The sequence below is a fragment of the Orycteropus afer genome, unplaced genomic scaffold, assembly GCF_000298275.1.
Source record: "Orycteropus afer afer isolate SDZICR_OR568_19922 unplaced genomic scaffold, OryAfe1.0 scaffold00113, whole genome shotgun sequence".
NCBI classification, from domain to species: Eukaryota; Metazoa; Chordata; class Mammalia; order Tubulidentata; family Orycteropodidae; genus Orycteropus; species Orycteropus afer.
Genome location: NW_006921700.1, coordinates 6033298 through 6061183, shown reverse-complemented (window position 1 = coordinate 6061183; position 27886 = coordinate 6033298). Strand labels below are relative to the sequence as shown.

General features: G+C 40.1%; 1 protein-coding gene across 1 annotated transcript in view; it reads right to left on the bottom strand.

Moving 5' to 3' along the window:
* Positions 1-1119: 1119 nt before the first annotated feature.
* Positions 1120-27886, bottom strand: part of LOC103199524 (haloacid dehalogenase-like hydrolase domain-containing protein 2) — a 55192-nt gene continuing 28425 nt past the window's right edge. Inside the window, exons 4-9 of the mRNA XM_007943834.2 lie at positions 25637-25738; positions 21538-21746; positions 19010-19094; positions 5370-5586; positions 2535-2598; positions 1120-1223 (exon numbers count right to left, since the gene is read on the bottom strand). Coding sequence (XP_007942025.2) covers positions 1120-1223; positions 2535-2598; positions 5370-5586; positions 19010-19094; positions 21538-21746; positions 25637-25738 — 781 coding nt within the window. The remainder of the gene's footprint in view (positions 1224-2534; positions 2599-5369; positions 5587-19009; positions 19095-21537; positions 21747-25636; positions 25739-27886) is intronic.

Here is a 27886-nt window from a genome sequence, read left to right as displayed (position 1 = left end):
TCTAATAATTCAATGCCTAAGAGCCCTGTAAAACAACTGCAAAGGCCTAGGATTATCACAGTATGCAAATGCACTAGGAAAATCATTACCTACTTAGTCCTCTTCATTTTGGTGGGTTTAACGTGAGAAGAATGATCCATGCTACAGATGAGATTTCATTTTCCAGCTGTAGTAACCAAGTACATAAAAGCTTGAATCTGTCCCAATAGCTTCTCAAAGATTTTCCCCATAGTGTCAGAGGCAAAAATAATGAAATCTTGCAAATGTACAGTTAATAGGACCCTAGTGGACACTAACTTCAAAAATGCATGGTCTATAAGACATTAAAGGCTTGATTTTAGTTTCTGCACTGTTCCAGTTAATAACAATGTCTAATTAAAACATCTGTAAAATACTGATAGTTTTAATTTTACATAAAATTTCCAAAACAACTGTTACACAGTATAATAGGTATCCGCAATGAATAGGTTATTAATGAAAATATTATTTTAAATTAAAATCAGTCTAAATTTAAATTAGTCATCTCTGGCTAATGAAAAGAAAAAGAAGTCACCCGTGCTGGGAATAACCCAGCAGATAATCTCGTTTTCAACATCTGTTAAAGCAAATTCACTCAATCACTTGGGCTAAAGGACAATTCTCTCTGCTTTTCAGCCTTCTACTCCACGTGGCAGTAATGATGGATTTCACAGTTGAAATCAATATAAAAACTACAGCCTAGTGTACCTTACGATGCATTACTTTAGGACTTAAAAAACACCATTCAACTTTATACATGACCTGAATCTCCCCTCAGCTTCCCAGTGAGGAGAACAGAGTACACTACTCCCCGAAGTAGACTCTCCCCCTCAGCCCAGCCTCTAACCGGATGAATATTTTAAAAGGAATGGTACAAAATCTCAGCTTTCCCTTTCTTTGGGTCTCATCTTGTTTTACAAAATAAAACAAAAGGGATTAGCGAGGCTTAGTGGCTGGCTGCAATTCAATACCTTTCTAATTAATGCACAATAAAGGAGGGTTAAAACCAGGCAGCACGGATAGGTGGAGTCTGTTCATGCTGGCACGAAGTCCTGACCAGGACAAGCTGCATCTCAAGTTGCTTCAGGTTCACATCATGGTTCACAGTAGGTGCTGCAGAATGTGGTCCACGGCATGAGGAAAGCTCTCACAAGTCAAGTAAGGAGGTGGGTTAATTTTCTCTTCATCTGCTGTGCGATACTTCCCTGAAATGAAAGGACACCCAGTGAACAAAGGCTCCTGCCAGAACACTGATCATGCCCTGTGAGTGCCCGGTGCCAGAGAACCTCCCTTACAATTACTGGAGAATCAGGGCTCTGCGTCTCCCAAAGCATCTTTGACTGAGGCTTCAGGATGCAATGAGGTAATTCAAAGAGCTGTCACATCCAGCTTGGTCCCAGGTCCTCCAGTGTTAGACACTGGACAGTCACAGGCACTGGATTACCTGACAGCTAAGGTTCCCTTCAAATCTCATAGTTGATGAAGTAACTTCCATCCTCTGCTAGCCCTAAAGACAGGAATGGTGATTAAATCAGTGCCCTTAAACGAAGTCCAGACCCCAGAGGGCAGAGGCCACGTCAGCTCCCAAGCGTGAATGCAAAAAGCATGTGCTGCTACCAAGCTGGGACTCGGTGTGTGGGCAAATGAGAGGGCCTGGGGCAGAGCGGGGCAGAAGGGAGTGATGGATGGTTCGCAGGCCTCATCAGCGGCAGGCACAAGGCCCCTTCTCCCAGCCTCTGGAATTCAAGACCACCTGCTGCTCCCCCAGCCTGGCACACAATTCAACACCCTAGCCCAGCAGAGGAACCACTCCATACAGTGGTCGGAGAGAGCTTCTACCAGTGTAAATCAGATGATGCACGGTTTCTACTGAAACTCATAACGGGTACTAAGGAGCCCTGGTGGCACAGCAGCTAGACACTCAGTTGCTAACTGAAAGACTGGTGGTTTGGAATTTGAACTCTGAACTCACCAGCCACTCTGTGGGAGAAAGGTGTGGCAGTCTGCTTCTGTAAAGATTTATAGCCTTCAAAACCCTATGGGTGGTTCTACCCTGTCCTATAGGGTTGCTATGAATCAGAATCAACTCCACAGCAATGGGGTTTTTAATGGGTACCAAGGAGTTCCTAGCTGGTGCCAATGGTTAAGTGCTTGAATGCTAACCAAGAGGTTGGTGGTTAGGCCCCACCCAGAGGTGCCCTGGGAGAAAGGCCTGGTGATCTGCCTGGGAAGCTCAGAGCCCTGAAGCGGACACCAGGCATTGTTCCCAGAGAGCCGCTGGGTAGGTCTGAACCACCAACCTTTAGGTCAGTAGTTAAGCATAACATGTTGGTGCCACTTGGGGACCTACATATGAAGATAAAGACTGGTGTAATGCTTTTGTCTGGGCTGGCCCTGCAAGTGGGTTTTATTTTTGTTTTGTGCCAGAAAGAGAATTAAAGTGCCCAGTGGGCTCTGCCATTGCTGGAAAGATTTTCCTTTCCCTTAAGCAACTGTGTACATAAGGGTATACCTACCAGTTTTCACTAAGATGCCCAGCATGCCTGCATTCTGAGCCCCACCAACATCATCCCTGCAATCCTAGAAAAGCAAAAGGCAGGACTTTAGTCCAGTATCTTCAGTTAGTTCACCAAAACAATTCCCACCAACCGATGTGACTTACCAAGCTGAGATGGCCAACTGTAACCCCATGTTTTTTTCTTAAAATGTCAAGAGAGGAAGGTGTAAAGATGGGTGAACCCACATGTACTGCTCTGAGGACGCATGCCCTGTTTGGAGAAGCAGGCATCATAGGCAAGAAAGGTGTGCGGCCGAGTGTGACCCTGGCACCACAGGGAGAGAAGCATGTGACCAAGTGTAACCCCGGCATCCTGGGGAGAGGCGTGTGGCAGTGTGATCCTGGCATCACAGGGAGAGAGGCCTGTGACCAAGTGTAACCCTGGCATCCTGGGGAGAGAGGCGTGCAGCTGAGTGTGACCCTGGCATCATGGGGAGAGAGGCGTGTGTCAGAGCGTGACCCTGGCATCACAGGGAGAGAGGCGTGTGTCAGAGCATGACCCTGGCAGCCCAAACACAGAGCAGGGCTATCACTTCACGTTCCACAACGTGTGTCTGTCTCCCCTCCTCTTAAAACACACCATGGAAAGGAGCATTTTTTCCATTTCGCAGCTTTGAAGGGGAATGAGCCAACTGTAATCAGTGAATGAACTCAATTCAGAGAGAGCTTTCCTGCTGCCCATGTAGTACTTTCCTGCCAGCTGCCCCTAACAGGGGGTCAGGTCAAATCCGTTTACTCAAGCAGACGCTGTGACCTTCTGATGTTCACTTCATGCTTAGAGTAATGGACAGATCAGTTTAAACGGTCACTCTTTTCCAATTCTTATTTAGGATAGGCTTGAGTGTGATGAGGAATGCAAAGGAACAAAAAAATGTAAGGAATGGAAAAAATATCAAGAAAATCAAACCTGCTGTCACATGCTTGTAGGCAGGATTCATTCCATCCTTGAAAACAAGATTTTTCACGCTAAATATAGTTACTATCATTCAACAATAGCCCTTGGAAATGAGTATCAGAGTGAAAGCTCCATTCAAGAGATCACTACTATCTAGCTCAAACCCTTTCCTGTGGCATCTAAACTCGGTCTGTTGAAGAAGTAGAGGCAGAGAAATAAGAAGGAAAAGGAAGCAGATGAGGAAATGGAGCAGAAACTGGCCCCTCCCGGGTGACAGCCTTCATGTAGGCGAACCCGGCCTTCATGTAGCTGAACCCGGCTATCTGTCCTGTGCCTGTCCCACCCCTACTCCACCCCAGGGACAGAGGAATTCTCCCAGAAGAAATCTCCCAGGACAGAGGAATTCTTGAGTCTCCAGGTCCAGATAACCATTTCTTCAAACACATATTTGCCCAGGAAGTCAGACAAAAGCTTCCCAGGAAGAGAAGTTGTTGCTGAAAAGATGGCTTCTCAAAATACTATTTAGTTCAGTGATTATCCCACTGGATTGCAGATGAGTGAATACAGCAGTGGAAGCCTCAGGAGGACCTGATGCTTCCCTCCATCACAAGTTAACAAAGCGAGGCAGACAGTCTGCTTCCGAGGGAACCCAGAGCCCTGAGTTCTACTTCTAGCTCGGCTACCTCTCACCTGTGGGGACCGAGGCCTGGAGGTGTATTTTGGGCTTCAGTTTCCTAGTCTAGAAACCGAGGGGGCTTAGACGACAATCTGGATGGTCCCTTACGACCTAACACAGTGCTACCTGAAAACTGGAAAACAGCCCTTGCCACTTACATACCACTAGGCAGCAGGCTCGTTTCCCATTACGGCACACATGAAAAATAACGTTTGTCTGCCCAAAGCACTGAGGTAAGCTGTCAGCCACGGTAACCAGCCTGGGCCTCCAATCGTCCCAGGCTCAACTCTGCTACTCAAAGGGCTGGGGAAATCAGTATCTTTGCTATTTGTGGCACACTGATTGGGAAGTTCTTGCAAAAGAGGAAGAAAAGTATCAATAATAGCAGAATTCTTTGTTTCCAGCCTATGTAATACTTTAAAATTTTAGATTTTCTTTAAGACTCCATATAGATATAACTTTTTCTTTTTCTTTTTTTACAAGTTGAAGGTCTGTGGCACTCCTGCGTGGAGCAAGTCCACCGATGCCATTTTTCCCATAGCATGTGCTCAGTTTGTGCCTCCGTGTCACATTTTGGTAATTCTCACAATGTTTCAAACTTTTTCATAATGCTTTCACATATTTAACAGACGACAGTATAGTGTAAACATTACTTTTACATGCACTGGGAAACCAAAAAATTCACATGACTCACTTTATTGCAAAAAAGGGGAAGGCCCTCAACGAGATGGACTGACACAGTGGCTGCAACAATGGGCTCAGGTATAGCAAGGATTATAAGGCTAGCACAGGACCAGGCAGTGTTTTATTCTGTTGTACATAGGGTCGCTATAAGTCAGAGCCGACTCGATGGCACCTAACAACAATAACACTTTGTTGCACTATTTGCTTTATTGCAGTGGTCTGGAAATGAACCTGCAATATCTCTGAGGTATGCCTGTATAAAATGCTTAACTGACTAACAATATAAATGGTCTTTTGAATTATATATAGCCCATCACACTATGGAGAAATGCCAGAAATCATCAACATTTCAGTTCTTTACAAGAATACCACTAAATATCTTCACATCTTCTATAGGAAAGCCGGTGCTTTAGGTAGCCTCCAACTACCACCTGGTACCATCAGTAACAGGAAGTTACTATCCTAAAGCAACGGTACAAGGCTGGCTCCTCCCAGCACAACAGGTGAGCTGGGGGAAGTTCCTGAACTCTTCCACTTACATCGCCTATCATGACGGCCTGCTCAGGTTCACAGCCGGTACCCCGCAATGCCTCCAAGAAGAATGTCTTCTCTGGCTTCCCCACAACTGTGGCTTTGGTGTCGGTGGCATACTCTAAGCCAGTCACAAATGGTCCAGGCCCCAGGGCTAAGCCATCTTTCCTCTTGTAATACCTGGCTTTGTGGATTGCTATAAGAGGCGCTCCATCCAGGAGTAACCTAGGGAGACCGAGAAAATGGAAATTGGCAAAAAGCAAGGCTTTTATGACTAGAGAAGAATGTCAGACATACAAAGTAGTTTTATTCACAGTCACAGAAACAAATAGTTTCTTATTAACTTTTAATGACTTGCTGTCTTCTAATGAATTCAAAAGGAACTGCTGGGAATTACACTCAGATACACTAAAGAAAGGTGAGAGATTATTAAATTTGGGATTGCTTCAACCTTTTACCTTTAGTGGTTTCAGACACTACCCAAATCACCAGAGAGAGAAAATTAAGAGAACTAAAGCTAAATAAGACACACAAGGGAAGCAGCTTAACTTAATGAAACAAGTTGTTTCAACCTTCCCTCACCGTGAGGAGGAGGCTCTTAGCCTTTTACAACACTATACAATGGCTGCTGCACTGATGCATTCAGCTAACTCCTAAAATCCCTGAATTCCTGTTTCTTCTACTCCAAAATTTAAGTTTCCGTTTAATTTAGAAACTTAATAGAGTGTTTTACAGAGTTTCTGCTTGTGTCTTTATCTCCTTATTTTTCTACCTTTGACTACTTTCAGTGTTCCTTTACAAATCAAGCCATCTTCCCTGAAGAGTATACCAACAAGGTTGAAGGGAGAATCTTTACTGTGAAGTCCCTTCCTTTGTTGTTGTGAGGTGCTGTAGAGTCAACTGCACCCCCATGTGACAGAGTGGAACTGCCCCATAGGGTTTTCTTGGCTGTAATTTTATAGGAGCAGATGGCCAGGTCTTTCTCCCCTGGAGCCACTGGGTGGGTTCGAACCACTAACTTTTCAGTTAGCAGTTCTTGGTCTCTCTAGGCCATGCCTGGATGTTTGCACCACCAGGGCTCCTTGTTTTAATATAGTACACCCAATCCTCTCATACCAAGCAAAAGAGCATAAAGAGTTTTCCCATTAGTTTGATCACCAAACTACGTATAGCTAAAGATGTTCATTAGTGATGCAGGCAAAACTTAACAGAACTATGAAAGTGGTGTGGTGGAGGTGTCTGACCTCCTCTAACTGTACTAGGGGGAGGAGACAATCACTGTCAACAGCCGCCCGAGGCTGATTCCTATGAGGCGAGGTCAGACATACTTCTACCCTCCAACCTTTCTACCAGTTCTGACACCAGCTGTCCCTCCCATGGCACTCTGCTGGGTTTGATAATTCGCTGCGCTAATTCAGAACTCAGAGACCAGACTCAGAGTTACAGGGCTTATTAAGAGGTTACAATTCAGGATCAGGGATGACTCAGGATACAGTTCTTTAATCAGCACAGTCGTACCCGAAGGCAGGCCTCTCTCTCTGACCCTCAGCTGCTTGGCCCAGCCCCTGCCCTGCTCAGGCAAGTGTTACAAAGCTCTTTAGCTCTGCCACTTAAGTGTCTGGGGGTACCCCATCAAGTCAGGAAGTCTCTTGCCCAAAGGGTGTCAGCTTTCTCACTCCATGGGTCCACATACCCACTGGAACCGCCTTGCTCCCTGGACTAGGAAGCCCACAGCTCCATCTCGCACTGGTCTCCTGGTTCTGCTGCTGCCGCTTCTTCACACCTCACCCCATCTCCTGTGTTACAGCTCTGTGTCTCTGTCTCCTAGGTCTAGGAGGTTCTCAGTATAGAGATCCCCAGTCCAAAGGACACACTCTGCTCCCATCTCTTCTTCTCAGGGGTAGTGAGGTCCTGCTCTGCTCTGGGTTTAGCACTCTTTAAAGCCTAAAAACCAAAAAACCAAACTGACTGCCATCGAGTCGATTCCAACTCACAGTGACTCCTTTTGGCTTTCTGAGGCAGTAAGTCTTTACGGAAGTAGACTGCCCAGTCTTCCTTCCATGGAGTGGCAGGTGGATTTGAACTGCCAACCTTCTGGTCAGCAGTCAAATGCCTCAGGCACCATGCCACTAGAGCTCCTAGTGTATGGCAAAACTAACCAATCCCCTCGTTAGGGTCCATACACCTTATGTGCATTAACAAGCTCTCCAATCCCCTTTTTGGACCACAAGTACCTCCTTTGCATAGTCCCACCCAATCATTTGGTGGAAGCTATAAAACCATGGCTAGAAAGGCCATAAAAAAACAATCCATCATATTACAAGAACAAATCCAAAAAATCTCCATGAACTTCTCAGTACTTATCTCACTACCCCTTCCCAAAACACATGCTGTCTAATCCAACAGAATGTTATTCACCCAGCAGAATGTCACGTACAAATTCTTATCTAATAGAATGTGGGAAATGTTTCTTAAAATGCTTTTAACCAATGCAATAAATGATCTCACTAACTTAATTTACCCTAAGTCATCTACTTAGTTAAAATATTTAGTATGTCCATCAAGGAAGAATTCATCACATCTTACCCTTCACAATTATGAGTAATTACACGCACTACTATGATACTGCTCAATTATTCTTGCCAGTGGGCATGGAAATGCCTTCCTGTGGGAGATGCAGAATTCAGGCATTTATGATTAAATATTTTATTAAGTAAAAACCAATACTGGACTATTACAGGGCCTTACTGTTAGTTACTAGAAAGTGCTCACAGCACAGGACAGGTCCTTCACATCTATTGACTAATATTACTTCAAATTTATTTCTTAAAGCAGATCTTGAAATCCAACTGTTAGGAAACCTGGTGCAGTCACTGTTGGCCTTGATGGACCATAGCTGGTAGCAATGAGATGCTAACAGGTGATTTCTCACTCTGCGCCTGTCACCCCACCCCCAGCCCCATTTATCTGCTACTCTACCACGGAACTGGAATTCTTTATGCAACAGACCTCAAAATTGCTTTCCACTTACATAGCTAAACTAAAAACTCATTTGATTTAGCGTTGTTAATATTTCATTATATATTAACTGAGGATAAGACTTATAAGCTTGATCGATGTGTGTACTTAATTCCCAGGCAATACTTTAGTGCCTTCCCGGGAAGGGCTGAAACTGTGGGTTCCTCTCCATTTCTCTAAGTGGGAACTGGTTCTCCACGAGGCTGGAGAAGACATGCATCTCTCAGGGAAGTGGTTGCTGCTTCTGTCATCCTTCTTTGCACAAGTAAAAGCTTTACTGAATTGTTGACAAAGTTAAGGCGTATTCAAGATGGACAGAAAGGTAAAGGTTTTCTAGGACAAAGACCAAAAGATCTTTTATATTGAAAAGTATTTTTAAAATATCAAAAATAGACATCCCAGTACTTGAAGTGTTTTTATACTTTATTAGACTGGGCTACAAATGGTTGGTTGGTTCTGTAACTAGAAATAATGTATCTGAGAATTTTCTAACTGAAGTGCAAAAAAGAGAGGGGAAAAAGACAAAAAGAACAAAAATGTCTAGCTGTAAATTTTCTATGGGTAAGGGAATATGCTTTGTAAAAACCTACCAATGAGCAGGGTCATAACATAAAAATCTCAGGCCAAACAACAAAAGAAAATTGGAGGGGATAATTTAAACTTAGAGCCACAAAATACTACTGAAAGGGACCTTAAGGAACATTAATTTCAAAATACTCCACTTCACAGACTGTCCAGAGATGCTGGTGGAAATCAACCGCACCACCAAGGAAAGCTAGGACCGGTACTGGAATGTTAGAAATCAATCTGGCGCTCTTCCAAATACACTACATTCTCTTTCTAGATAACTTAGCCTTTCTAGGAAAGTGATCCACCTTTTACTATGTCACCAATGACGGTGCCTGTGGGCAGGAAATTACACAGGAGCTCAAGTAACTATCAGACACCTCTCCTGCGTACAACATCAAACCAGCAAGTCTCTCTCATGCCATTCCCGAAACTCGTTTCTCCCCCAAGTAGTTCCTATCTCAACAGCTACCCAGTTGCTTGAACCAAAATACTTGTAACATCCTCGCTTTCCTTCCCCCACCCCAACATCTCTATCCATTAGCAAATTCAGGAATTTCCAATTCCAAAACAAAAACATCTTAAAACCATTTTGCATATAAATTAAATGTGTGTGACATTATAAACTTCTGCAGTAGTCTTCTATAACTGGTCTTCCTGCTTTTTATTCTGGCCCTATTATCCCAAACCACTGTACATGCAACAGCAGGAGTTTTAAAAGCACAGGTGGGATCATGTCCCTTCCTTGCTTAAAATCCACTGATAGCTTCTCACTGCAAGCAGTACAAAATCCAAAGTTTGTTCTCACTGTATAAGGCCTTGCCCTACCTGCCCCTGTCTATATCTCCAATCTCATCTCAAGCCACCTTCTCTATCACTGTGTTCCAGCCATAGCAATCTGCTCTACATTTCTAAAACAAACTCTTTCTTGCTTCAACCCCTACATGTGGCATTCCCTCCACCTCAAAGAGTGCCCCTACTTTCCACATGGCTATCTCCTCATTCATCAGGGCTCATCTTAAATGTCAGCAACTTGGGGAAGCCATCCCCAGCCTCGCTATTTAAGTGGACTTCCTCCTCACATTTAATTTCTCTTATCTGGCATGGGATGAATTGTATCACCCCAAAATATGTGTTAACTTGGCTGGGCTATGATTCTCAGTGGTGTGGCAGTTATATAATGATGTAATCATCCCCCATGATGTGATCTGATGTGATCAGCCAATCAGCTGCAAGGGATGACATGGGTGGTATGCAACAGCCTTAAACAAGTCACAGTCCTGATCTGATGTAAAGGGAGTTACCTTAGAGTGTGGCCTGCATCACCTTTTATCTTACAAGAGATAACTGGAGAGAGTGAGCAGAGGAGGAGGGACCTGACTTCCCCCAAGACAGGAGCCAGGAGTGGAGCACGTCTTTTGATCCTGAGTTCCCTGTACTGAGAACCTCCCAGATTCAGGTAAAGATTAACACCAAGACACATGAAGATCTCTCAGGAACACCTGACCCCCATATGTTGAAAGGAGACAAGGACCTTCCCCAGGGCAGACAGAGGAGAAAGCCTTCCCTTAGAGCTGGTGCCTTGAATTTGGACTTCCAGCCTCCTACTGTGAAGAAATAAATTTGTTTGTTAAAGCTATCTACTTGGAGTATTTCTGTTATAGAAGCACTGGATAACTAAGACATCATCCCTGCATTTTTCCTTCATATCACTTACTGCAATTTGTAACCCATGTTTAGTTGTGGTTTGGTCTGTCTTCCTCACCAGAGTATAATCTTCACTATGCCCATCTTTATTCATCACTGGGTTTGTTATTTTGGGGAGAATGCCCGATACCTCTCACTCAAAGTTTACTGGATATATTAATTAATGGATGGACCTTTCTGTCTCTGTGTCCTGATCTATATAATACTGTATTTACTTCTTGGGGAACAGACATGATAGACATAAAACTTCTCATAGTATCTGACACCAATAATAACCATTACCATGGTATTTTCAATCACCTCATTGCATGTGAAAGCTGGACAAAGAAAAACGAAGAACAAAGAAGAAATGATGCATCTGAATTGTGGTGCTGGCAAAAAGTACTGAAAATACTATGGACTGCCAGAATAATGAACAAATCTTGGAAGAGGTATATCCAGAATGCTCCTCAGAGGCATGAATGGCCAGACTGCATCTCATGTACTTTGGTCATGTTGTCAGAAGCGACCAGTCTTAGTAGAGTCAGAGAAAAAGGGGAAGACCCTCAATGAGAAGGACTGACACAGCGACTACAACGATGGGCTCAAGCATAGCAAGGATTGTGAGGATGGTGAGGACCGGGCAGCATTTCGTTCTGTTGTACACGGGGTTGTTATGACTTGGAGTCAACTAAATGGCACCTAATCACAATAACAGGAGCTCTGGTAGCATAGTGCCTAAAGCACTTGACTGCTAACCAGAAGGCTGGCGGTTCAAACCCACCAGCCACTCCCCAGAAGGAAGATGAGGCAATCTACTTCTGTAGTGATACTGCCTCGAAAACCCAATGAGAGGTTGCTATGAGTCGGGTCCAACTTGACGGCACGTAACAACAACAACAACAATAACAATAACAACATCTACTATTACCACTGCTATTTAATACTGTACTGAAAATCCTAGAATAATACAGCAAGAAAAAGAAAGATATAAAGACTGGAAAGGGAGAAGTAAAACTGTTATCATTTGCAGATGATACAATGTCTATGTAGAAAATCTAATCCATAAGATCCTATAAATTATTTGAATTAGTAACTAAATTTAGGAAGACCACTGGTTTGAAAGATGTTATTGTTGTTATGTGCCGTCGAGTCAAACCCGACTCATAGCGATCCCTCCTTGGGTTTGAAAGTTAGCATACAAATATATTTCTATGTAATACCAAAAATAATATAAAATTAAATCTAATGAAATACCATTCACAGTATCATCAAACCACATGAAATACAAGAATTTAACAATATATATCTTAAGACCCATACTCTAAAAGTACAAAACACTGCTGAGAAAATGTTTTTTAAAATGTGTTTAAAAACTTAACTAAACAAATGGAGATGTATTCCATTTTGATAAACTGGAGACAGATTATGTTTAAGATGTCAATTCTCTCCAAATCTATAGATTTAATGCAATACCAATCACAATCCCAGCAGGCTTTTTTTTTCTGGTGGAAGCTAACAAGTTGATTCCAAAATTTATATGGAAAAGTGAAGGATTTAGACTAGCTAAAACAACCCTAAAGAAGAATGAAATTGAAGGATGTACACTATCAGATATTAAGACTTATTATAAAGCTATGATAACAAACAGCATAAGGATAAATAAGGAATCTAGAAACAGATGCACACAGGCACAGTCACTTGATTTATGTCAAAAGCACCACTGGCACTCAGTGGGGGAAAGAATAGGGCTTTGCAATCAGTACTGAAGCATGTCTCATCTGTAGCTGGTAGAAATCTATGGCTTGGTACAATCACTTAGGAAAACTGTTTGGCAATGTTTATTAAAGCTAAACAAGTACTTATCCTATTATTCAGCAATTTCATTTCATTTGACCTGGAACTTTTCATTAGAGCTGCAAGAGTTGTCTTGATTTAAAAAAAAAAAACCTGCCCAAATTAAGAACTAAGAGCAGTGATCGACCCTGTTAACTAAATTTTGTATCCTATGATTTTCGATTTTGCACATGAAGTTCCCCTCCTGCATATATAATGGAAGGCTTTAAATAACAAGTTCTTTATAAGTCTTAAAGAATTTCTCATCTCCAAAGTGTTTTGTTTTATAGTTTGGACTTTAATTAAGACACCTGTGTAGCAAGCAGTCCTTTGAAAATGGAAAAGTGCACAGAAATGTTTCTAAGTGAACTCTGAGGCCACACTGTTCTGGAATTACTCACGCTCAGGCTCTAAATACTTAGAAGAGAATCAGGAATACAGAACAAATGCAGTAATTTGGGGAGAATGCCTGATATTTATTATTGATTTTTCATTCTTCCTTCCTCTTCTTTCTTTTCTAAGGAATTGCATACATTGGAGTAGTTCAATTTTTAAATTTTTTTCTTAAGAAAGAGATAGGAAAGAAAGCAATCCAACCTATGACAGAAACCATTTATGGTGATAAGAATCTCTTTTTGCCTGAAAAACAAAAAAACTAATCTCTACATTTCAGTGAGTACATACAAACACATTTCTATGCCTTCTGGAGGACTCATACTCGCTAACAGTTACAGGAAAAAAGTCATTAACAAAGCTTTAAGACATTATTATTAAACAGACTTCACCTATGCATTTAAATTGGAAAACTGGGATGTCACTTATCTTCAGTTCTAACCATGCTTCCACCCCCTGTCTGTCAGTTTGTTGGACTGTGATGGCTTGTGTGTTGCTATGATGCTGGAAGCAATGACACTAGTATTACAAATAATAACAGGGTCACCCATGGTGGACAGGATTCAATTGAGATGTTTCAACAAAAGGATTCAATGCTGAAAGTACTCACTCCTGTATGCCAAGAAATTTGGAAGACAGCTTCCTTACTAACCGACTGGAAGAGATCCATATCTGGGCCCATTCCAAAGAAAGGTGATCCAAGAGAATGTGGAAATTATCAAACGATACCATTACTGTCACATGCAAGTAAAATTTTGCTGAATACAATTCAAAAACAGTCGCACCATTATATTGACAGGGAACTGCCAGAAATTCAAACTGATCAAAAGAGCATGTGGAATAAGGGATATCATTGCTGATGTCAGATGGATCTTGGCTGAAAGCAGAGAGTATCAGGAAGATGTTTACCTGTGTTTTACTGACTATGCAAGGTCATTCAAGTGAGTAGATCAAAAATTATGGACAGCATTGTAAAGAACAGTAATGCCAGAATCCTTAATTGTGCTCATGAGGAACTTGTATATAGACCAAAATGCAATTTTTCAAACAGAACAAGGGAATACTGTGTGGTTTAAAATCTGGAAAGGTGTGCATCAAAGTTGTATTGTTTCACTATACTTATTCAATCTGTATGCTGAGCAAATAATCCAAGAAGCTGGAGTATATGAAGAAGAACGTGGAATCAGGGTTGGAGAACACTGGTTAACAACCTGCCACAGGCAAACAACTGCTTGCGGAAAGTGAAGAGGACTTGAACTACCTCCTGATGAAAACCAAACACTACCACCTTCAATGTGGATTACATCTCAATATAAAGAAAACAAAACTACTCACAACTGGACTAATAAGCAACATCATGAAAAACAGAGACAAGATTGATGCTGTTGAGGATTTCATTTTACTTGGATCCATCATCAATGTCCATGGAAGCAGCAGTCAAGAAATCACATAATTATTGCATTGGGCAAATCTGCTGCAAGAGACCTCTTTAAAATATTAAAGTAAAATTGTCACTTTGAGAATTAAGGTACACCTCTTGAGCCACGGTATTTTCAGTCACCTTGTATGTATGCAAAAGCTGAACAATGAATAAAAAAGACCGAAGAAGAATCGATGTCTTTGAATTACGGTGTTGGTGAAGAATCCTGAATATACCATGGCCTGAAAGAAGAATCAACAAATATGTTTTGGAAGAAGTACAGCCAGAGTGGTCCATAGAAGCAAGGATGGTGAGACTTCATCTCTCATACTTTGGTCATGTTATCAGGGGGGACCTGTCCCTGGAAAAGGATATCATACTTGATAAAGCAGAGGGTCAGTGAAAAAGAGGAAGACCATCAATGAGACAGACTGACACAGTGGCTGCAACAACTGGCTCAAACATAGCAACAGCTATGAGGGTGGTACAGGACTAGGCAATGTTTCATTCTGTTGTACACAGGGTTGGAACTAACTCAATGGCACTAACGACAACAATGAAACAACATCTAAGAAGCTTCTGAAGAAGCTGCAGAGCAGCTGGTCTTAATTTAGAAGAAAATTCACAAACTTTTCCGAAGTTAAGCAAATGCTTTCCCCTTATAATTCCATGCAGTTTTTCCTTTTTTTTAAACAAGTTTCAGAAATTAGTTTAAGCTGGCAACTCAACTTCTGAAAAAAAATATCATAAGGAAAAAACATAAATACTGCTCAAAAAAAAAAGTTCTCAAAGACTTAAAAACTAATTTCAAAAACCTAGAAATAATCAACAATAGGAAACTCACAGCTAAATAATTTATTGTACATTCAAAAGTACAAATATGCTGTACAAATCAAACATGTTTTAGAATATGGAAAAACATGCACAATATACTGTTGGGCTATTAAAAGCAGGTTACAACACAGTCTATATGCCATTGTGCATTCTCATTTTTTGTATCATTACTTATGTGCATAGAAACAAACGGAACAGCTCTATGCTAAAATGTTAATTATGGTTCTCTTTAGGAAATAAAATTACAGGTAATTTTTAGTTTCTTCTTTTTTCTCCTTTGAGCTTTTAAAGTTTTCCACCATGACGCTATATTGCTTTTGTGATTAGATATCTTTTAGTCTTGTTGGTACTAACTGTGGGTTAGACTGTTAAATGATCTGCTTGCCCAGGTAGGTTTTATCCTAATAGTGATCATCCGATTTAGTTATACTTGGTGCATTACTAAAATTCTCTAGCTCTGGGTTTCTAACTCAGACTAGAAGGTGAAAAGAAGACCGTTGAAAGGAATTAACAGAGCTGTGAAAATGAATAAAGTACATCTATGAATATTCATATTAATACAATATTACTAGAGAAGAAAGCCAAGTTAATGAATACATGCAATATAAACATGCAAAACAATACTTCATACTGTTTAGGATACATGCATATGTGGTAGAAATACATGAAATACATGAAAATGATCAATACAGAAGTCATAGTTGTAATTACTTTTGGGTCCCACATGATAGAGTTGGGAAGGGGTATGAAGGGATAACAAATATGTTGATAATTCATATTTCTTAAGCTGCCTGACAGATATATAGGTATTCAATAATTATTCTCTGTATCTTTTAGTATTAGGTAAATGGGAAAGCTACCAATGGATCTAAGGACTTGAATGTTTTATAGAATACAAACCTAAGTCATATCTATTCCCCATAATTGGTCCACACCCTCCTCCAAAATAAATTCTTTAAAATTTACTGTTCTCAATTTCATTTAGACATTTAAGACATATTTGTAGACATACTGCACTATGCATTTGAGGGAAGAGGGATATTACTCATTACAAATACAGTAAGAAAGAGGCAGCGTGATTTGGAAGGCTGATATATATGCCTGAAGGCAATATGACCCTTAAGCTGGAATTCAAGGCAACTGGTTTTAGAATTCCGTGTTTATTCTCATAATCAACCTGGGTAGTAATTTAACTAATTGGTGGTCCAGGTGAGATGGATACATTTGCCATACACAATCCAAACAGCTGCAGTCATTGGTTAGAAGGCAGAGTGTCGGTGGAAACATCAATATGCCAAGAAGGGCAAGACCTAAAATCCTTCAGTTAACTCTCTACCCAGCTGTTAAGTGCATTTGTGAAATTAGAGTTGACCTATAAGTGCACTGTAATGCTTTAAAATGTAGTGTTTAAAAAAAAATCAATATGGTTAGGAAAGTGTACTAATTAGACAGTATCCGAGCAATTACAAAGTATTATGTCAACATACATTTTTATTACCCTGAGTCTAGTATTCATCTAAGACAGAGACCACCCAACTTCCTATTAAACATGCCCTTCCCAAATTACCAACTAAAATCAATCAATACCTTCTCCTTGAATTTTGTGCTAAGAGAAATGAATACAAATTAGAGGGAATAAATTTCAAAGTAAAAATAGCAGGTTCACTATTTCACATGAAACCTGATTTTGGGAGAGCTGTAGACCTTACTTACCCAGGGGGTGGGATAATTCCTCCCAAGAAGCTAAAGTTGGATAATTGAAGCAAGTGAAGCAAAAAAAATTTTAGTACCATCTAACTTGATATACATCTGCAACAATGTGGCATGATGGTGGATGTGAAGGAAATTCAGCAAACTGAACAACTGCAAAAGCTTGAAGATCAGTGACTAACAGGCTCACAAATAAAAGTGCATAAAGTAATCATGCTCTCCATGAACCACAGCTCTAAAATTAATGTGCACATAGGAAAAAAAAAAAGGCAGCTATTCCCAAATTGCTATTTCTGGCTACAGACATTGTACATCAAGACAGACATTTTCAAATCAACAGCAAATAGTGTACCCAGATATCTTTAAGTTCCCTACAAACACTTTGACTCTCAGATATATCCACCAAGGAATGAATTCCACATACAGTATAAGTTAGAATGATTCTTGTAGTACTCCCTGTCCTCCTGGTAAGAAAATGTTTTTGTACCATTCTTGCAATTAAACATTTACCAGATGTTATGGATTGAATTGGGTTGCCAAAAAACATAGGTTGTAAACAGCTCTGGTGGTATAGTGTGTCTAAGGCATTTAACTGGTAACCAGAAGGTTGGTGGTTCTAAACCCACCAGATGCTTTGCAGAAGGAAGATGGGGCAATCTACTTCTGTAAAGATTTACTGCCTTGGGAACCTGACAGAGTTGCTATCAACTCGATGGCAGTCAGTTTTTTTTTTTTTGTTTACACTTGTGGATGCTAAAGAAATAGGGTTTCCTTTGTTATGTTAAGAAGGCCGTATCAGTGTAGGGTATGTCTAAACCAACCACATTTGACATATAAAATGGGCAGATTAAGCACAGAAAAGCAAGCAGGATGAGGGAAGACAGATGTCAGAACACAAAGATCATTGCCAAGAAACCAAGGAACAGAAACTAAAAAGAGACAAGGACCTTCGCCCAGAGCCAACATAGACAGAAAGACTTCCCTTACAGCCAGTGCCCTGATTTTGGACTTCCAGCTTCCTAAACTGTGAGAAAATAATTTTCTATTGTTAACACTGTCCATATGTGGTATTCCTGTTATAGCAGCAGTCTATTAAGACACCAGCTTATTAAAAAAAAATTATTTTTTTAAAACTAATTCAGTGTATCCTGTGCAACATTCTGAACTATGTATCATAAATTCAAAGGTAAATTATATCGTTTATCAGTTTGACAAGAAGTAAAAGGCAAGATGAAAAATGAAAATTCAGAAGGAAAACATCACCACCTCATTCTGGGATAGACTGACAGCTAATTCTGGTCCAGTTTATCTTAGGAAGGATGAGGATCACTGTGTAGTCTTTCTTTTGGAAGCAGCAGCAAAAAGTAAAAGGTATACGCTAACAGCAAAGACTTCTGCATCATCTTTCATTAGTTGTATTTCCTCTATTTTCTACCAACAGCCACTGGAACATCTCTACTTGGACATCCCACAGGCCAAACAGTCCAATCTACTCATCACCTCCTAGACCCCAAACAAGGAATGATCTCTGTCGGGTTTACCCAGGTTAGAAATCTGGATGTCCTCATTCATTCACTGGTCTTCCTCATCACCTACATCTAATTATTTATCAAGTCATGTTGATGCTACCTTCCAAAATTCTATTAAATTTGTTTTTCTTCACTGCTGCTGCCACAACCCCAGTTTAGGTTATAATGATTACTCAACAGATAATTTCTTTCAAAGTGTGGTCAAATGTGTCAGTTATTTTCCACAGCCTGGATTCTCTTTAGAGGGACAGTCATATTTACAATCATGCATTACACTGGATGGTGTTTTCCTTTGGAGATTAGCATAGTCAATAGAGAATTACAGGAACAATAATAAAAGTTGAAAAAATAAAGGTTAAAGTCATTACCTTTTTTTTAAAAAAATGAGTTTCTGCCCCCAGAACATTGATTCTATAAACCAGAAAAACCCCACTGATCACATTTGAACATACTGATCACTTTAAACAAAAAAAGAGTCAAGATAGTAATATCATTCGATATTACTCTTAAAGTGATCTTGAAGATGTCTGTTCTCATGTACAGTCTAGGGGGCCAGAAAGCAAAACCTTGTATGTATATCCTTACACAGCAAAGATTAAAGAATGGAAGAAGGGGAATGTATAATCAGATGAAAAATGAATAGCTAAACACTTACCGAAATGCTTGATTCAGAACTGGATAATGAAAATGTTCTGGTGCCAAGCCTATGACCACAGCATTAGGATCACTTGTTTGTATTCCTGGGAATGAAAAATAAATAAACAAATGCTGAAAAAATGCAATTAAAACTAATGTGACATTTTAAAATAAAATCATTTTAGTCAATCAAGTACAAACTTTCGCTTCTTCCATAGTATGGAGTCTCAGAGATTATCCTGCCCAATGAACTTGGAAGGAAGGAAAGGAAAGAAAGAGTCTTGTAATACCGTGCATACCCCTTCTGCATGGTTTTACAGTCAGTCAGTAACTAGATCTAAATTGAAAACTGTAACCTGATGTTTTTGAACAAGTTACAAGGTCCAACTTCAAAAAGATTTACTGATTACTATCAACAAAACCACCTTGAGTTCCCTATGAGGTATCAGATCAATAGCAATTGATGAGGGACTGAAAATCTAAGAGGCAAGGAACTTAGACTCTAACTGATAGAGTGAGCTCAACACATTCATGATAAATATGGAATGCACTACAGAGTCTCCATTTTTTTACATACCAATCAACTTTTCGTTTCACAAATATTATTTTATAACTACCTGAAAGCAGGACTTCAGATATGATAACCAAACCAGTGCCTTCATGATGATGGTTATTAAAAGCCTGACTAAAGGTACTGTGTATTATTCATATGCCAATTCCTATTTATTTGCCTGCCTGAAGCATTTTCATGATCAGTTCCACCAAAATGTGAGTAGAAGAAACAGAAAGAACAGACACTCAATTTCCTTCTTATCAAGAGCCATGAGTATTAAGTAACTTGTTAGGACATGATGAAGGAAGAAATAACACTGTTGGCTACAGCGGAGTTAGAGTTTTCGTGTTCTTTTTATCTCCATCTAACACTAGCAAAGGTATTCACTATTAGGGAGCGCTGGTGATGTGGTGCCTAAGGCATTTGACTGCTAACCAGAAGGCTGGAGGTTCAAACCCCCAGCAAAGGTATTCACTATTAGCAAAGGTATTTCCTTCCCTTAGAAGGCCCATCTACCTGCTGCAGTCAAGGTGATTCTGATTCGTGTTGCCAGTAAAGCCTTAGACAAATCACTAAGATTTCTGCCAGACCAGGGACTGCGTATATATTCCACCTGCAGCTCACTGTTGACTCAGCTAGACTCACTTTCATTGTTTACTTAATATATCCCGTGAAGATCACTCATTATCAGGAGATGGCCATCTTGCACACTAGTTTCTTTCAGCTACAAAACACTCCATATCATAAGACAGTCTGAGTTGTTTCCAATCTTTTGTTATTACAAATAAGGCCATAAGAAATAATCTGTTACTATGGCATTGTGTACTTTAGTTACTGTATCTTGGGAATAGAGTCCTACAAGAAGGACTGCTGATTCTTGGGTAGTTTTGCTAACTGCTGACAAATTGTCCTCCAAAGAAGTTATACCATTTTATATTCCCATCATGGAGCCCTGGTAGCACAGTGGTTAAGCATTTGGCTGCTGAAAGGCTAGTGGTTCAAATTAACTAGCTGCTCTGTGGGAGAAAGATGTAGCAGTCTGCTTCCATAAAGATTTACAGCTTTGGAAACCCTAAGGGGAAATTCCACTCTGCCCTACGTATGATCACTAAGAGTAGGAATTGACTCATAGTCAATTGACTCATAGTCACTATGAGTGGCAATGGGTTTGGTTTCTTTCTTTCCTTTTTTTTGTTATTATTCCCACCACTACTCAAATCTTTTTAGTAAATTCATTTCCTATTTAATTCAGTCAAAGTTGGCTTCAGTTTCTTATAAGTAATAATTCTGATAGATACACTGATGTATTTCCTATCAGTAAAAGTTCTGAGGTTCACCCATGCTGAACTTCCCAAACCATTATTAGTAAAACCACTCTGTGTTTTTATAATGAATATATTTATACCCATTTTTCTATATTATACTAAGTATTATCTGCAAAAGGAAGCCCTGTGGCAAAGCTTCATAAAGTTGTAACACTTTTCCAGAGTCTATTAATATCTCCAAAGTGAAATGAGTTTATTTTCTCTTGATTGAAAAGCGTTTCATGTTTGTTGTAAAAACTTCCCACCATACAGAATGACATCTATTTTTCAACAAAGAGATCTCAGTTTAATACCATTTAACCAGGTTAATACAGTGGCTTCTGGATTAAAGACTATAATAATGCTCAATGTAATCTGACCTGTGAGATTTCAAACAATTAAGTAAATCAAATAAGAAACAGAGGTATCTCATGCTGTAAGAGTATTATTTAACAGACACATATATGTATAAAAGGAATTGCTATGTAATAGAATATGTTTCAATTTCGCTGAATTCATCAAAAAAGGTTTCAGAAATACCAATTTAGATCCAAACTCTATCGGTATTGTCAATCATTTCAATAAGAACAGGAAGAAATCAGAATAATCATGTCTAAGCATCCCACTTTAATCATGACTAATAAGCAGATATGAAGAACCGATTCTGAAATCTTTCCACATTTCCCCCACCTTGGAAATCACGTAGTGCCCGATCATCAACCAGCAGCATGGGCCTGACTTGTTTCTCCTCAACTAAATTTCTGGCTGCAGTCAGAGAAGTGAATATTTCATCTTCAGAGATATCAAATTCCAGTTTCTGCAACCTTTCCAATAGGTCGTGCTTGCTCTCTTTGGTTGTATTGGTCACAAACTTAATAATTACCGAAGCACCACGTAATCTGGAAAAGTTAACATTCCAATGTCAATGGGCAGTGTTTAGTTTATATTCTAGCTCCATAAAATTTCATAATTTGGTGGCACTGTCCCAGAGATCAGAACATGAAGGATAAGTCACCAAGTCTTTTTATGGCCAAAAGGCTTTTCAAAAAATCTGTTTCCTATGGGCAGTTATACCTCCAAAGGCTGCAAAGTCAAATTGTAAAAGCTACGTCTATCTTTTTAAGGGGCTTCTATATTTTAAACAGGGAGCTCCAGTGGCGTAGTGCCTAAGGCATCTGACCACTAACCAGAAGGCTGGTGGTTCAAACCCACCAGCCACTCCTCAAAAGGAAGGTTGGGCAATCTACTTCCGTAGTGATACCGCCTTGGAAACCCAAGGAGGGGTCGCTATGTGTCAGATCCAACTCAACAGCAGTGAGTATATTTTAAACGAAGGAGCTCTGGTGGTACAGTACCTAAGACATCTGACTGCTAACCAGAAGGTGGGCAGTTCAAATTTATCAGCCACTCTGCAAAAAGAAGACAGATTCTCCTGTAAAATTTTAGTAAAGAAGAGAGAAACAAAGCTAATTAACCACTATGTTGAGAGAATGTGAGTTCTGAAAGTTACCCTAGAAGTTATCTACTGGTGCGTCCTTTCTTCTTTTTTCTTTGTGGAGTTCTCCTCTGTCCTATAGGGGTACCACAAGTCTGAATCGACTCAACACCAACAGGTACTCTTATTAAAGATGAGGAAATTGAGGCCTAGAGGTGTCATGGTGGCCGAGATAGTTAGGTGCTTGCCTGTGAACCAAAAGGATAGTGGTTGGAATGCACCCAGCGGCTCAGCAGGAAAAAAGGCCTGGAAATCTGTTTCCATAAAGATTACAACTTACAAAACCCTATGGGGAAGTTCTCCTCTGTCACACGCAGTCACTATGAGTTGAAATGGACTCAATGGGACACAACAACAGAAGACTTAAGTGACTTTTCCAGCTTCACACAGCTGGGTAGCAGGAGAGCTGGACAAGAACTCACATCTTCTATGGCCGGGTACAGTGTTGGATTTCCTATACTGAAAGAACTGCAGATACCTCAGGATGCTCTCCTTTCCTCTTAGCCAATTAAAGAGTGGCTAAGTCCTACTACTGGTGGCATAGTGCCTAAGGCATCTGACTGCTAACTGGAAGGCTGGCGGTTCAAACCCACAGCCACTCCTCGGAAAGAAGATCGCGCAATCTACTTCTGTAGAGAAACCACCTTGAAAACCCAAGGAGGGGTTGCTATGAATTGAATCAACAATGGCAGTGAGTTTGGAGTTTTTTTTTTTAAGCCCTACTATGTTACTAAATTTGTAAATAGCAACTAGCTGGGCAACTCAAGGAAACATTCCAGTTTTATAGTCCAAAATGTGTTTTCCCTTTGAACCACTTACTTACATGACTGTTTTGATTCTATGCTTTGCTTTTGAAACCTAGTCCGGCAATCAGATTATCAGAGAAAGAACTGATAACACAGCCTGGAACCAAACCAAACCCACTGTCTTCCAGTGCCATGGAGTTGTTTCCAATTCGTAATGACCCCTGAAGGGTGTTAAAGGCTGTAAATCTTTACGGAAGCAGAGTGCCTCATCTTTGCTCTGTGGCAGAACCACCTACCTTTTGGTTAGCAGCCAAATGCCTTAACCACTGCACCCTCACCACTCTGATAATACAGTCTAGTCTTCCTTAAAGATGACTATTGATGGCTCTACAGTGTATAATCCAACACTCTAAAAATAATTTAAATTTAGCTACAATTAAAAATTTTCTATTAATACCTTGTTGCTTTTTTTTTATGCTTGCCAAAGGGCCACAAGGCATAAAGCACTAACCACAATTTAAAACAAGCAAATAAACAGAAAAGGCATTTTTAAGTATTTGCCCACAGAACATTAAATAAATTTATATGATTAAATAACTCACTGTAATCATGATTACCTCTATAATATCTATGTGGTAGCTTTTCAGAAAAACACATTGTATTTGGTGGTTTATCTCTCAAAAGAAATTGATTACTTCTACACCATTATCCCAAAAATGAATAGTTTAAGTATTGAAACCACTACATCATTTTTAATGAGAGTTTTTTTTCACTTTTCTTTTTACTAGTCCCCCAACTTCCCTATTCCTGTTTGTTTCTATAGAAATCCAAACTGGCAGAACAGTGTAGTGCTTTCTCTGGACTGAAAACCCTCCAATGCCAGTAACAAGATAATCTGTGGGCTCTGGCTCCACCAGAATGGCAAGCTGACAGTTTACAGTGCTACAGAGAGGCGTTACTGTTCACCTGAAATACAAAGGTTTTTCTTTCAGTGCACAGTGGAAAGCTCATCGTTACAGCAGTCAAAGTGCCTGCCCAACAAAAGAGCAGACTGAACAAGTGATGTTCTTGCCCCTGGGAAGCGAAATTAATAGCAAGACCGCATCAAGAAATCCAGACGAAGCCCAACTCTGCAACTGACTTTCTTTTGACTTTATACAACATGGTAGCCACCATTTCTCTACCTGTAAAATGAACATGACAAACTCCTAAATAAACTGATAGCTCCTGCCAGATGCCTACCAGATATGTAAATCTATTTTTGATTGCTCAAATGGACAGTAAATTCCTTGAGAGAGTGCAAAGTCTGTGGCAGTCTTTTGCCCTAACACCTGACACAGTTACTGTTGTTATTGTTATGTACCGTGGAGTCGGACCTGACTCATAGTGACCCCTCCTTGGGTTTCCGAGGCAGTATCACTATGGAAGTAGATTGTCCAATCTTCCTTCTGAGGAGTGGCTGGTGGGTGTGAACCGCCAGCCTTCTGGTTAGCAATCAAGTGCCTTAGGCACTATGCTACCAGAGCTCCTTAGGTTACTAGTCATTAGATTTTCTCATTACAAGCATATAGTGGAGTCTGGGAGGCACAAGCAGTTTGTGATCAGCTGCTAACTTAAAGGATGTGGGTTCAAATCCACCCAGCAGCATTATGGAAGAGAGGCCTGGTGAACTGCTACTGTGATGATTACAGCCAAAAAAACCCCTATGGAGCAGTTGTACTCTGTAACAGCCTGGGCTGCCATGAGCTGCAATTGACTCAACAGCAATGTGCTAGTTTTGTGAGCATTTTAAGGTTGAAAAATGCTAAGCACCACATGCTAAGTACTGATGACTGTATACATTTCTCTAAATTATTTTAGGGTGAAGATGCTTACTACCAATTGTTATTTCTGTTGTGTTGAGTACTCTTTTCAGGACACCAGAAGCAAATATTCACATTCAGTTTATTTTAACAAGCTTTTACTATGTCCCCAGTTTGTATCTAGACTTTTCCTTAGTATCGTTAGATATAAGAGAAATGTAAGACAGTTCTAGCCTTCGGAAGCTTTAAATTTAGTTAATGGAAATAATTCTAAAATTTCAAGCTCTTTAATTACACTTTATTTGAGCAGCTGCACACTCAATGCTAGCTCTTAGACGTAGGGAGAGGGGGTGGAACTAAGGCTGTGTGTGTGTGTTTCATTTTGTGACTGCAGGCTTCAGTGGTGATTTTTCTGGTGTTATTTCTTCCACATTTTAGAATCTTTAAGTTTTTATTAGAGTTTTTATTCCCAAATTTATATTACCAACTTAGAAAAAGATACACACACACACACACACACACACAGAATAAAAAGACTAGATCAAAAGGCCAAACCTAATAAAGGCTCAGAGAACGTTTGGAAGATATTACAACGCATACGTCTTCTAGCTAAACCCAAGGCAATTCCTGTATACATGGTAAGCGGGTGAAGTGCCATCGTAAGGCCATCCATTTAGCTAATGATCTGCCTTGGTAAAATGGCACTTACAAACATATTTGTCAGCTGAACTTGGAGGAGAGCTTGCCTTTTAAGAGCTTCCTGGGCGCCCGGCACAGCTGCATCTTCAATGTGAAGTGTGCCATTGAGATCTACCAGAACAGCTTTTAATGCACGGCGTGTTGCCATCCTTCATTCCCTAGGAGAGAGCAAATGAAATTAAAAATACAGTTTAGCAAACAATGGACAATTAAAAACTGGTAAATCTTCAACAGTATTATTCATATCAAGAGAGAAACTGCTTAGTGTTAAGCTGCCTGTCTTTTGGAAAAAATACATTTTAAAAAATAAAAAATCCAAAATTTGATCCATATAACTTTTATAATGCTTACTCTTTTTTAAAGTCTAGAGTTAAAACTATAGGGATGGAAATGCTAAAGCAGAAATTATTATTAAGTTATCTTTAAAAAAATCTCTTTGGCTGAAACATGAATTTCTTTATTTATTTTTAAATATGAGAACAATGTACTCTGAAGAATTGGGGGGGACTGAAAGCACTAATCACTGGTAAAATCTCCCTCATCCTTGCGTCTACGATGAAAACGTTCCAATCTTCCATTTCTGCTGTTTTTGTTCTGAAACAGTGTCTATAGCAAAGGAGCTACCAGTAAGGCTCATCAAGAAGGGAATGTCAAGTTACAGAGTAGTTTTAAAGTCAGGAGATACTTTCCTTGCCTTAAAATGTGCAACTTTACTTTGCATTCCACCACCTCCCCCCCCCCTTTTTTTAAAATTATGATTTGTATCATACACAGTGAAACCTGAAAGAACCAGAACTTGATAGGAATATCCAGTTTTGTGGGCCTTGTAAGTTTCCAATTTTTGACAGGGTACAGTCTTACTACTTTTCTATAGCTCATTTTATTGGAAAATATTTAAATTTTCCTTCTCTGACAGATTTCTGCCTTACATAGTTTTTACTTTATGCAGCATAATATAAGGTAACACACATGGTTTGAAGACTATTAATAAAGGGTGGGTGAGAACAGCATGGAAGCTTTAGGGAAAGGGATGAGACTTCACTTTAAATTTTGACTTTGAACTATGTTAATGTTTTAGATATTAAATTTATATATGAAAATTCCCTAAAATAGAATGAAAACAGAAACAAATGAACCTAGCCAAGTAAACTTTTGAACATGGTACTTTGACTCTATTCCTTCAATAGGGTACATTCAAAGGACAAAAAGAAATGCAAAGAAATCTTGAACTTTACTTGGTAGTTTTGTGGTTGGTAGTGGTAGTGGTATGAGCTCCAAAACTATTTTGTGTGTACTGTATGATTCAGTAAATGAGTAAATATATTGATGTTGTTAAAAATCAGGGTTCTCCATGGTAACAGGACATCAAGCTCACTGGCATAGCATACTACACAAAACACCGCTCCACATCCTACTTTGGTGAGTAGTGACTACGATCTTTTATAAAAGCTTGCAAGTGATATACAGTACTGAGTTGTCAGTGAAAGCAAACATGGGTATAGGGATGGACAGATGGGTGAACAAGCTAAACAGTTAGGTATGTCTAAATGGAGAGTGTATCCAAGATCATATATAGGGTTGGCAGACAATGGGCCTATAAGTTCATGTGAATGATCAGAATTTCCAGGTGTATAGTAGAGCTGACAAGGGGCAATGTTATGGTCATTGCTTGGTCACAGCCAGCTACCCAGAGGGACCGAGTAGTTGATCCTGCGGGCCATAGTCGCAGGGGACATCAAGCTCAATTGGCATAACATACTATACAAAACATTGTTCCACCTACTACTTTGGCGAGTAGCGACTGGGACCTTAAAAGCTAAGAAGCTGCCATCTAGATGCAACAACGGGTCTCTCCTCGTCAAGAAGAAAGAAGAAAACCAAAATTAATGGAAACAATCAGTCCTAGCGACTGGTACACCATCCGATCTGAACCTATACAACCATGAGACCAGAAGAACTAGATGGTGCCCAGCTACCATTGCCATCCACTTGGAAGGGATGTAGGAGATCCTGCATAAAGAGGGAGAACAATGTGGTACAAAACTCAAAATCATTTGGAGGCAAAGAAAAAAAAAAAAAAAAAGAAGGTGGGGACCAGGTTTGCTGGTCCAATAGAGCCTGGTGGAACCACTGAGACTATGGCCCCTAGCTGCCCTTCAGGTCTGGAATTGAACCCACAACTGTGGTTTCCAGCCAAACAAAGTACAGGCATGTGAGTTAAACGTTTATTTACCTCAAGTAGACACACGCCCTGGAGAGAACAATCATGGGAGAAGGAAGGGCTGCTTATGCACAGG